We start from the raw sequence: 13142 nt of genomic DNA, 5'->3' as shown, positions 1-13142 counted from the left end.
AGGGATCCTGGGGAGATGGAGGTTCTGCTTCAGTGGGTCTGGGATGGGCCCGAGACTCTGCATTTCTAACCAGCCCTTTGGACACGCTGAGACAGAGAGTCGCTCTCTGGGTGCAAGATGCTGAGGCACCCTGTCCCAGCTCCCGACCCCGTCCACAGCGGGGCCACTCATGTCACCGCCCGGTAGGACCGACTGCCCCAGAAGGGGCTGCTTGCTTCGGCGGCCTGCAGGACAGACACCCTCTAATCAAGGTCGGGAGCAGCACAGGGTGACAGGCCAGCCTCCAAAAATGAAGCGCCAGGCTCTGCACCTGGGGAAGACACAAAACCCCAGCCAGGGTACCTCCCACCTCCCTCCCCGGCACAATCCCCAAGGAAAGGCTTTAACGGAGCATCGGGTATGTGAGGGTACATTGCTGTCACCTATGGGCTCCCTGTGTCTCTGCGTCCCACACCTAATGCGCCAGCCCCACCGCTCTTCACAAAGACGGGCACCATGTGGGAAGCTCAGCGCTCGGGAGAGCCGTCACCCCTGCCATCCCAGCAGGCCTCACCTGCCGACTTGAAAGCAATTTCGTTCCTCTTGCCCTTGTTCACCTGCCTTAAGAAACCCTCTTGGAGCAGCCCAGGAGCAGTGACACATTTGTGGGGGTCAGGCTCAAAACAGGATAAAATGAAGGCTTTAGCTTCCGCTGAAAGGGTTTCCGGAATCTCAGGGTGAATCTTAAACATCCCTACCTGCATTGAAGGCAGAGGTGACCGATGGGACAGTGTGGTCTCGGGCAAATCCATGTGTACATACCTTCCACACAAAGCTCCTGTATCTGCCATCCTAGGAGGGGCTGATGATGGATTCCAACAATGGCCTCAATGACTGGTATCCATGTCCTAGCCCCGGCTGGCCTCTGGGGACTTTGCTTTGCCCAGTAGATTGTGGGGGAAGTGGTACTGGTGGGGGTTTCAGAGCCTAGGCCTTAAGAGGCCTTGGGGTTTCTGCTCTAGTCCTCTTGGAGCTCCGTGATCACTATGCAGGGAGGATGCCCAGGATAAAGGGCCACGTGTGAAAGGCCCTCCGAGAGCATCGCGCCCCAGCCTCTCAGCCTCTACGCGTTCACAGTCCAAATCTCCAACCTCCAGCTGTAAACCACAGGCAGAGCAAACCTGGAGGCCGGTAACTCGGGGCCCACGCCCTCATCCCCAAGGGGTGCAACTGGCTGAGGGAGGCGGCGCTGCCCTTTCCTGTTCAGGCTCCTGCTGCAATTTCTGCTTCAGCTCCACTGCTGGCCAGCTCATCATCGTCCTGCTGCAGGCTCTCTTGTCCCTGCGCCCTGTGGGGGAGCAGGAGTTCCGGCTGAGTCGTCACATCTCACTGTGACACGGGGATGCTTCCACGAGTCCCGCTCATCCATCCTGCGTGACCGTTCCCATCGGGGACGGCTCTCCATTCATCTGAGGAGTTGTCATCTTTAACGTTCACAGTCTTCTCCTCATCGTTTCCAAGCCCACCCAATGAGCCAGGAGTGGAAGCCATTCTGTCCTCCAGATGCACCCCATTCCCAGCTCCTCGGCAACCATGGGGCTGGCGCGGCCTCCCCTGCCCCCTCAGTGAGACCGGGGCGCTGCCGAGAGCAAACCGCCAGCCTCCGACTTCACAGCCTGAAGTCCCTGCACCAGGGGCACACCAACCGCTTCTGACACGCTGCTCCTCATGGGCAGGATGGAGAGTTTGGCATTGAGGGGAGGGGGAAATGGGGCATTACTACCCACTGGGCACGCATGGCACTTAAACAGATGAATAATGTCTAGCGGATCTGCTGTACAGTGCTGGACCCTGAGTCAACAATACTGTTAAGAGGGTAAATCTCATGTTGTATTCTTACCACAACACAACATTTTCAAAAAACGAGTTTTGGATTTTGAGAACACTAAACACTGGATAGAATTCAACCCACAAGATCTGAAATGCAGGGCACATTCCAGATGGCACCCCTCGCCTGAGGGGTGGGGACATAAGGGCACTAGGGCGGTCCAGAGACAAAAACTCAGGACAAGAACTCAGAGAGGAAGGGAGTAGCTTCTCCCCCGGCTCTCGAGAAGAGCAAACATGGGCACTACGTTATTATTTTTTTTAAATAAATGTATTTATTTTTGGCTGGGTTGGGTCTTCGTTGCTGCGCGCAGGCTTCCTCTAGTTGCGGCGAGCGGGGGCTACCCTTCGTTGCGGTGCGCGGGCTTCTCACTGCAGTGGCTTCTCTTGTTGCGGAGCACAGGCTCTAGGCACGTGGGCTCTAGAGCGCAGGCTCAGTAGTTGTGGCGCACGAGCTTAGTTGCTCCGCGGCATGTGGGATCCTCCCGGACCAGGGCTCGAACCCGTGTCCCCTGCATTGGCAGGCAGATTCTTAACCATTGTGCTACCAGGGAAGCCCACCAGCTGGTATTTATTCCGAGGCCTGTAACTGAAGCTGCAGGAAGATCTTTGCCAGCCCCAGGTGGCTCCATCCTGGACAGACGTGGAAAGGCTGGAAGGTCACTGCTGCCTGCCAGCCGCGGTGTTCAGGGTCTTGTTTGGATTGCAGGTGCCAGGAGACACTCATCGACTTGAGATCTTGGCTTTAGGGCTACCTGACAGCTGCTGGGAGGGTGGGAAGCTCAGAGAACCTTCTGCAGGGGCTGGGCTGAGGAGTGCACCAAGGCATCACAGCACAGGGCGTTCAGAACCCGCTGAGCAGGCTGCACCCAGCTCATGGGCAGAGCCCTGCACTCGGGCCTTTGAGTTCCTTCTGCCGAAGAGACTGAGCCAGAGGGCCTAGCAAGGATGCAGGCGGTGAGGCTGTGGGGCTGACAGGCCTGGGAGGCCACCAGGCTTGGTAGAGAAGCAGGAAGAAAGGCCTCTGGAATCACGTTCCATCAGGCTGCTTCCACGCACTGCGACCTTGTCATCCGTAAGCAGTGGCCATCTAGCCTTCTGGGACCCTGCTCTCTTCCTTCTTATCTTTGGGGCAAACAAAAGTGCTCTGGGGAAGGTCAGTGCTGGTAACAACCTCTGAAGGCTACAGCTGCTCTTCAACTTCTCCAAGCGTCCACGGAGCCAGAAGCCGCAGACCTGACCTTGGACACACTGGCTGTCCTCGCATCAGCTTCCCTTGGGCTCGCAAGCAAGCATGTCCCTTCCCAAGGGAGCATGTCCAGCGTAAAGCCCCACCCATAGGGCCAGTCAGTACCATGTGGGCCTCAACACACGGGTCGCCCTTCCTGTCAGCTCTGGGAAGGCTTTTAGCAGGACAAAGGAGACAGCATGATACCCAAAGTTCCTCCTCTCCAAATCTAGACAGAAACCTGTCCTCCAAAGACACTCACCCAACGCGGCCCTCGAGCCTTACCCAGTGTAAGAGCACGTACAGATGAACTAAGAAGCTTAACTCCCTCAGTTGGAAAGAAAGAAAGAGACACCCCCCTACCTATCTTAGAGCATTCACTTTAGAAAACCTGTCATTCTAAGTTCTGTGTTGCTCTTCGAGATGTATGTAAATCTTTTTAAAAGCCAAATAAGCCTCTTGCCAGAAATGTCTTTCTCAAGGACCTGGGAGCCATCTCTTTGAAATGCCACCACCGAGGAAGGTAGCGCTCCGATTTCCGGGTTTCTGTGGGAAAGCAGGAGCCTAACTTCGGTGGAGCCTTTTGCTCCAGAACTACAAGGTTTGACAAGTTGACCTTTCCTTTGGGTAAAGCCAATTAGCTAACACAAATGGTCACCCTAGTTGTCGGGAACCTCGGGTGACCTCCTGTGACCAGTGGTGCTGTGTAGTCCTTGCACCTGAGGACCAGTTAGCATTTCTCTTCAGAACATGGATATAAAGGGTTGCACCTGCTTGGCTAGAGGAAAGGCTGAGTTCCGCTTTCCAGCCTCTTAGCACTCCACTCTCTCGGGCCTGTGACGCACATCACATTCTGATTTTATGCTTATTCAAAAATAAAACAAAACAAAACAACCTGTTTGCTTTCTCTTCCACCTTTGTGGAGAGGTTTCTGGATTGGGAGATTTTTGATTTGAATTATCTCTCTCCAACACCAGCAACCTAAATCATCCAACATGTCTTACTTTGAACACTGGTGCCTGCGGTTCACCGAGCTCACGGAACGGAGGCCTGCTGGTAGCCATCTCGATGATGGTGCAGCCCAGGGCCCAGATACCAGCCGGGGCACCGTACCCACGAGGTCCTCGAGCAATAATCTCGGGCGCCATGTACTGCAGAGTGCCTATTGGGAAAAAATACAACAAAGACGGTGGGTACCATATTGTTTAAAAACTAAGTGGACCATTAGTAAACGAGTGTGTGAACTTTAACTCTCGCATTAATGATATACGGGGGCTGGACTCCTGCGTAAATGATGTCACTGCATCTCTTCTTTGACCAGAGACATGCAACATGCCTTTCTTTAACACTAGTCAACGTTGACAGAGGATCACTCAGACCCTCGAAGGATAAATGGGCCCAATCTAATTCAATCAACACACATTAGTGCATGGCAGATACAGGGGGACCAGAATGTAAGAAATGTGGTGCCTGACCTTTAGACGCTGCCTAGTGGAGGAGACGTGGTGACGAGGAGGGTGGCAGTGGTGATGGTGAATGTAGTAAGTGCTCTAACAGGTATACACAGAAGGCGTTGAGAACATGGATGGAACAGTGCTTGATTCTGCCTGGCTTGAGTCAGGCGAAGCTCTAGCTGTGTCAGTTTGGGTCTCTGAGAAATAATACCAAGTCAGAATTAGACATACAAGAGATTTACTGGGAGACGGGGTGGGACGGATAAAGGGGGTGGAGCAGGCAGGGCAGGGAGAGCTGTCAGACTGCAGTGCGGGTCTGAGCCCCGCGAAAGGAGCGGGAAGGAAGCGTCTCGATGGCAGAGCACGTCTGAGACAGCTTTGCCAGGCCGCCGGGGAGACCCTGACCCAAGGCTGCGCACTGGAAGAGCGGCACGCTGGTTCTAGTACCCTCACCATGCTCAGTCATTGGCCAGGAGCAGGCAGGGCAAAGCATGACCTTGCCATGAACATGGTGGCCAATCCAAACGGGTGGTGGCTGGGTTGCCAGTGAAGTAGACTCCTGCCATGAGGCTCAAAGAGGTGGACAAAGGAACAGGAGAACTTTTGGGCGAGGTGAAGAGCTTGACCCAAAGCCCGCGGGTGTGAAGTATAGAGTGGACCCGGGAGCGCTGTGTGTTCTGAAGGCTCTGGCTTTGGACTTTCTCCTGTGGATCATGAGCCACCAGGGGCTGCCACAGGGAAGGTGGTGATCAGGGAGGGGAAGGGGTTGTTGGAGAGATGGGGCAGGGAGGTCAATCAAGGGTGCTAAGAGTAAAATCTCTGGTTTTCCCTGAAACTAATCCAGAGGCAAGGGGAATGTGGAAGCAACAGCAGCAGATGCTATGTGCTGGCAAAGAGGTTTATAATAAACAGCAAACTCAGAAATGATATTGGCCCGGGTGTGAAGAGAGAACACTGATGCACAGAGAAATCCCAGTCTCTGCCTCAAGATCACAAAACCAAAGTAGGTTTCCTGAGTCTTGATCAATGAAAATCAAGGGCTCATTGGTTAAACTAAGCTTGGAGATGCTACCTACTACATCCTCCTCCTCCTGAACATCCAATGTCTTTTCAGCTTGTTTCTCTCCTATGAGCATTTTAAAGGCTCCAGGACAGCTCTGACCAATAAGATGTTCTGCAATAATGGAAATGTTCTATTCTGTGCAGTTCAGTATGGTAGCCACTAGCCACATAGGACCGTTGGGCTCTTGAAATGTGGCTGGTGACACTGAAGAAATGAATTTAAATTAAAAAAAATTTTTAAATTTTATTTCATTCTTCCTAATTTAAAGTTAAATATACATTAGGTTGTATCAGTGAGTACAAGAAATCAGCGGGGCAAAAATGATGGCTTTGATCTCCCGAGCTGAAAGCCTGGTGGGGAAGTGTTCAGTTGGCTGCAGGGTTGGGCAAGATGGAGGCTCGTAGCACTTGTTGCAGTGTCAGGAAATCTCAGAGCCCCAGGAAGGGAACTTTCAGTGACACCACATCCCCTACAGGCGCCTACTACAGTGAACAACAGAGAGAGAGGCCTTGGCAGGGAATGTGCCTTCTAACTAACCCATAATTCATTAACTTAGGAAAGACGTGACACTGTGCTATTTATTAAGCTGTTATCTCTCAGCTCTGCTACGCTGGGTCTGGCACTGTGCAAACCACACTTCTGCTTTGCCTGCTGCTCCCTGGTGGGTTGGGAGGGGGTGGGGGAAGAGAGCATGCCTGTGCACAAGCGACAGGAAGGAGAGGTTAGTTAGCAAGCGTCACTTTGGACCCTCAGTTGGTTCCAGTGGCAGTGCTTGGCTCACTACCAGCTTTTCTGTCCCCCCATACTTCCAGAACCAGCCTCATCTTGCCCCCTCAGAGTTACGTGCTCCAGCCCAGTGGCACCCCCCACTGAAAGGTTTGAATCCCACCCTCCCCTTTGCTCCCTCAGGCCCTAGGGATGTAGGCTGCTTTCTGATAACTGAAGTCCCAGGCAACAGTTCTTTCAACTAAATTCTCTCTGTAAAAATAACTGGGGTGATTTCAATTTTCCTGTCTGGATCCTGACTAATAGAATGGCTAAAAGTTAATTCTTAAAAGAGCAAGAAAATAAACTTAGAAAGTTATGCAGCAGTAGAAAATAGCACTAAACCAAATTGCAATGGCTTATTGACCCTGACTGAATAACTGTCCTTAGTACAACTGTTTCACAATTGGAGGATTAGTCTGCTTAATGCTAAATTTGGAGATTTTCTTTATATGGAACCATAGTGAACATCACTCTTTCTAAAGGTAGGGACTTAGCAATGACATCCGTATTAGTTATTTACTGCTATATAATAAATTACCCCAAAGAAAAATGGAGCTGGAGGAATCAGGCTCCCTGACTTGACACTATACTACAAAGCTACAGTAATCAAAACAGTATGGTACTGGCACAAAAACAGAAATACAGACCAATGGAACAGGATAGAAAGTCCAGAGATAAACTCACACACCTATGGTCACCTAATCTATGACAAAGGAGGCAAGAATACACAATGGAGAGAAGACAGTCTCTTCAATAAGTGGTGCTGGGAAAACTGGACAGCTACATGTAAAAGAATGAAATTAGAACACTCCCTAACACCATCCACAAAAAAACCCTCAAAATGTATTAAAGACTTAAACATAAGGTCAGACACAATAAAACTCTTAGAGGAAAACATAGGCAGAGCACTCTTTGACATAAATCGCAACAAGATCTTTTTTGACCCATATCCTAGAGTAATGAAAATAAAAACAAAAATAAACAAATGGGGTCTAACTAAACTTAAAAGCTTTTGCACAGCAAAGGAAACCATAAACAAAACAAAAAGACAACCCTCAGAATGGGAGAAAATATTTGCAAATGAAGCGACCAACAAGGGATTAATCTCCAAAATATACGAACAGCTCATGCAGCTCAATATCAAAAAAACAAATAACCCAATCAAAAAATGGGCAGAGGATCTAAATAGACATTTCTCCAAAGAAGACATACAGATGGCCAACAAACACATGAAAAGATGCTCAACATCACTAATCATTAGAGAAATGCAAATCAAAACTACAATGAGGGCTTCCCTGGTGGCGCAGTGGTTGAGAGTCCGCCTGCCGATGCAGGGGACACGGGTTCGTGCCCCTATCCCGGAAGATCCCACATGCCGCGCTGCGGCTGGGCCCGCGAGCCATGGCCGCGGAGCCTGTGTGTCCGGAGCCTGTGCTCCGCAACGGGAGAGGCCACAGCAGTGAGAGGCCCGCGTACAGAAAAAAAAAAAAAAAAAAACTACAATGAGGTATCACCTCACACCAGTCAGAATGGCCATCATCAAGAAGTCTACAAACAATAAATGCTGTAGAGGGTGTGGAGAAAGGGGAACCCTTTTCACTGTTGGTAGGAATGTACATTGGTACAGCCACTATACAGAACAGTATGGAGGTTCCTTAAAAAACTAAAAATAGAACTACCGTATGACCCAGCAATCCCATTCCAGGGCATATACCCAGAGAAAACCATAATTCGAAAAGATACATGCACCCCAATGTTCACTGCAGCACTATTTACAATAGCCAGGACATGGAAGTAACCTAAATGTCCATCAACAGAGGAATGGATAAAGATTTGGCACATATATACAATGGAATATTACTCAGCCATAAAAAAGAACAAAATAATGCCATTTGCAGCAACATGGATGGACGTAGAGATTGTCATACTGAGTGAAGTTAAGTCAGACAGAGAAAGACAAATATCATATGATATTGCTTATATGTGGAATCTAAAATAAGGGTACAAATGAACCAAAACAGAAGTAGAGTCACAGATGTAGAAAAAAAACTTATGGTTACCAGGAGGTAAGGGGGAGAGGAATAATTTGGGAGATTGGGATTGACATATACACACTACTATATATAAAATAGATAACTAATAAGGACCTACTGTACAGCACAGGGAACTCTACTCGGTACTCTGTAATGGCCTATATGGGAAAATAATCTAAAAAAAGAGTGGATATATGTATAACTGATTCACTTTGCTGTATAGCTGGAACTAACACAACATTGTAAATAAACTATACTCCAATAAAAAAAAATAAAGTAACTTATTGCACGCTAGGAAAAAAAACTAATAAATTACCCCAAATGTTAGCAGTTTAAAACAACAGTTATGATCTCACACAGTTTCTAATGATTGGAATGTAGGGCTGGTTATGTAACAGCTGGGCTGGGTAGATCTGGCCCAGGGTCTTTCATTAGACTGCAGCCAAGGTGTTGGCTGGGGCTGCAGTCATCTGAAGGCTAGACTGGGGCTGGAGGATTCACTTCCAAGCTCACATGGGGGTTGGGAAGAGCCTTTGTTTTCTCACCACATGGGATTCTCCATAAGGCTGCTTAAAATATGGCTTCCCCCAGAGTGTGTAATCCAAGAGAAAGCAAGAGGAAAGCCACACTGCCTTTTCTGACCTAGCCTCCAGGTCACACACCACCACTCTGTCCTAACCTATTCATTAGAAGCAGGTCACTAAGTCCAGGCAGTGTTCAACAGGAAGGGAATACAAACAAGGCTGTGAATACCAGGAGGTGAGGATCACTGGGGGCCATGTTGGAGGCTTCTGGCCACAACATGTGACTTTCAATTGGCACTCAATGGCTTACACAGCAGCTCCATGTAGCACTGTCCATCTGACTCTCACAACCCCATAAGGATGGGCAGAAGAGGTATGATGTACTGTTGTTCCCATTTTACATATGGGGAAACCGAGGCTCAGAGAAGCTAGGGAATTTGTTCAAGCTAAAGCCCAGGGCTTCTGTCTTCAAATTTGGAGCTACACACCATGACATTCCTGATCTAAGTAATGGATCCAGGAGAAGCGCAACTGAAGAAAAGCTGCCTGATTAAGAGCAGCTGATGCAAGAATTTCCAAAGCCATAATGTGACTTCTTTCCATATAACTTTCTTTCCATATTAGGCCCAGGGCAGTAATAGAAAACTGGGTGCTCCATTTTATTTATTACTGTATTCATAGGGAAAGCATCCAGTCACAGCAAGCAGCCAACAAAGAGAAATAGATCCCCACAACTATTTCCAAGAGTCAAGGGACCACCCCGGGGCAGCGTGCACTCTGTGGGGGTACATCAGCTGTACCAAAGACTGGCTTCTGTGGAGAAAACCAAGTGAGGATGCCATTGGGGTGGGGGAGCAAATGAATGGATAAATCCTGGAAATGTTGCTTGCCTTAAATCTGGCTCTCTTAGGGGTTTCCTATGGTCCCTCAGGTATCTACATGGGTGCAGTGGTGCAGAGTTCAGGACAAGGTGATCAGGAGACCCACAGGCATCAACCCAGTCCCCTTGGGACATGAAATCCATTGGGGGCTCCTGGACAACGGCCCAAGAAGGATTTTCAAATTATCAGCAAAGAAAAGACATGACACAGGATGATAATTTAGGAGTTTTGACTGAGGGGCCAAGATATGATCTGGATACCAAGACAAGGGGTGAGAGAGGGACCACAGATGCATGTTTCTACGGCGGTCTCAGATAACTGGTTACACAAGCCGTGGGCCCCTAGCCCAGAGGCCTCCACCCAGATCAAGGGTTAAAAGGGGCGAGAGAGCAGAGCCTGCGCTGGGAGGTGTACCCTCTCTCATTACAGGTGTTGGGGATGAGCTGTCTCCAGAAGGTGTGGGCCCATGGCGACTCAAGCAACTCAACGTCCACCCAGGATAAGTGCACTTGAAAGGAGGCCACACATGTTTGCACCTTCTACAGTCCCCTTGAGACAGTGTTAGAGCCCAAAGTTTCAAAATTTAATATTAATAAAGTAGCAAAAAGAGAAGTAAGGTGCAGCTTCCCATGCCCCCAGGGTCACCCCAGTTGCCCTGCCCAAGGGATGGGTCTGGAGGGAGGGGCCACCACTTTCTCCCAACCCAGAGCCTGTGAGGGCTCCTCACTGGGCCCACTCAGAGCTCCATATGTATGTGTCCCCTGCAAAGAAGCTGCACAGAGGACTGGTTCCCATGGGAGCAAAAGCAGCTGACAGCAGCAGAGTGGGGACCATATGGTCTGGGACTATCACCACACCCTCTCGACAGCGGGTACAAAAGGGACACCAGATGCAAAACCCGCTGTAGAAATATCGCTTTAGGCTTTTTTTGTTTTGTTTTTTGGGGTTTTTTGCCATGCGGCTTGCGGGATCCAACCAGGGATTGAACCCGGGCCCTTGGCAGTGAAAGTGCAGAGTCCTAACCACTGGACCACCAGAGAGTTCCCTGCTTTAGGGTTGGTCTGCCTGTCTGTCTGTCTGTCTATCTGTCTATCTATCTATCTATTTTTGGCTGTGTTGGGTCTTTGTTGCTGCGTGCGGGCTTTCTCTAGTTGCGGCGAGAGGGGAATACTCTTTGTTGAGGTGTGCGGGCTTCTCATTGCAGTGGCTTGTCTTGTTGCAGAGCACGGGCTCCAGGTGCGCGGGCTTCAGTAGTTGTGGCACGCGGGCTCAGTAGTTGTGGCACACGGGCTTAGTTGCTCCGTGGCATGTAGGATCTTCCCAGACCAGGGCTCGAACCCGTGTCCCCTGCACTGGCAGGAGGATTCTTCACCACTACACCATAGGGTCTTTTTTAAAGGGAATCCTGCCCAAAGACAGCCTTCCAGGCCTGGTTCCCTCAGTAGAAAAAGATGGAGGGGTAGTTATAATGTGCAGGGTAGGAGATCAGGGTGAGGAAGCAAGGTGTAGTCAGCCAAAGGAGGGGCCCCTGTCCCGGACACGGGAGTTATAGTTAGAGGGGTCCGGCAGCAAAGAGTTAATAGCAACCATCAGCCAGACCCAGAGCACAGGAAGCCAGCTTAGAACAGTGTTAGTCAAGTGACAACTTTCTGCCCCTCTCCTCTCCTGTCCACATCTGCTGAGTGGGGAAAGAGGTGAGGGAGGGAGCAAAGACCGACACCCTGACCAGCGGGGACGGGGAGAGGAGTCCGCCCTTTAAATGAGGACGAGCGTGTGGATGAGTACAGGCAGAGCCCGGAGATACTGCAGGTTCGGTTCTAGACCACCACAATAAAGCGAATATGGCAATAAAATGAGTCAGGAGTTTTCCGGTTTCCTAGTGCATGTAAAAGTTATGTTCACACTCTATTGTAGTCTATTAAGTGTGCAGTAGCATTATACCTAAAAAAACAACGTACAGAACTAAATTAAATAATACTGTATTTCTAGGGACTTCCCTGGTGGTGCAGTGGTGCAGTGGATAAGACTCTGTGTTTCCAATGCAGGGGGCCTGGGTTCGATCCCTAGTCAGGGAACTAGATCCCACGTGCATGCCGCAACTAAGAATTCGCATGCCACAACTAAGGAGTCTGCATGCCACACCGAAGGAGCTGGCAAGCCACAACTGAGCTGATGAGCCACAACTAAGGAGCCCGTGAGCTGCAACGAGGGAGCCCGCCTGCCACAACTAAGAGCCGGTACAACTAAATAAATAATACTTTATTGCTAAAAAGATGCTCACCATCATCTAATAACGCAGGATTGCCACAAACCAATTTGTAAAAAAAAAAAAAAAATGCAGTATCTGCGAAGCACAACAAAGCAAAGCGCAATTAAACAAGGCACGCCTGTATATCAGCCGGAACCCTTTCAATGACTGCATTCAGACTTCATTTGCTTCTCAAAGTGCCATTAAGACTTTCTCTTTGTTTCTCCAAAGACGACATACAGATGGCCAACAAACCATGAAAGGATGCTCAACATCACTAATCATTAGAGAAATGCAAATCAAAACTACAATGAGGTATCACCTCACATCGGTCAGAATGGCCATCATCAAAAAGTCTACAAACAATAAATGCTGGAGAGGGTGTGGAGAAAAGGGAACCCTTTTCACTGTTGGTAGGAATGTAAAATGATACAGCCACTGTGGAGAACAGTATGGAGGTTCCTTAAAAAACTACAAATAGAACTACCATATGACCCAGCAATTCCACTACTAGGCATATACCCAGAGAAAACCATAATTCAAAAAGACACATGCACCCCAACGTTCACTGCAGCACTATTTACGGTAGCCAGGTCGTGGAAGCAACCTAAATGTCCACTGACGGAGGAATGGATAAAGAAGATTTGGCACATATATACAATGGAGTATTACTCAGCCATAAGAAGGAACAAAACTGTGCCATTTGCAGAGACATGGATGGAGCCAGAGACTGTCATACAGAGTGAAGTAAGTCAGAAAGAGAAAAACGAATATCATATATTAAAGCATATATGAGGAATCTGAAAAAACTGGTATAGACGATCTTACTTACAAAGCAGAAATAGAGACACAGACATAGAGAACAAATGTAATGATACCAAGGGGGAAAGGGGCGGGGTTGGATGAATTGGGAGATTGAGATTGACATATATACACTATTGATACTATGTATAAAATAGAGAACTAATGAGAACCTACTGTATAGCACAGGGAACTCTATTCAGTGCTCTGTGGTGACCTAAAAGGGAAGGAAATCTAAAAAAGAGGGGATATATGTATATATATAGCTGATTCACT

At 49.0% G+C, this 13142-nt stretch overlaps 1 protein-coding gene across 1 annotated transcript in view; it reads right to left on the bottom strand.

Moving 5' to 3' along the window:
• The window catches only part of MAP3K15 (mitogen-activated protein kinase kinase kinase 15), a gene marked incomplete at its 5' end in the record, with an annotated part of 161540 nt that overhangs the window by 11220 nt on the left and 137178 nt on the right, over positions 1-13142 (bottom strand). Inside the window, 2 exon segments of the mRNA XM_081223135.1 lie at positions 554-737; positions 4099-4256. Of these exon segments, the coding sequence (XP_081079261.1) occupies positions 554-737; positions 4099-4256 (342 nt within the window).

Source organism: Mesoplodon bidens (assembly GCF_964165515.1).
Source record: "Mesoplodon bidens genome assembly, chromosome: X".
Taxonomy (NCBI): domain Eukaryota; kingdom Metazoa; phylum Chordata; class Mammalia; order Artiodactyla; family Ziphiidae; genus Mesoplodon; species Mesoplodon bidens.
Note: the sequence above shows the minus strand (reverse complement) of the source record. Positions and strands in the feature narration are given on the sequence as shown.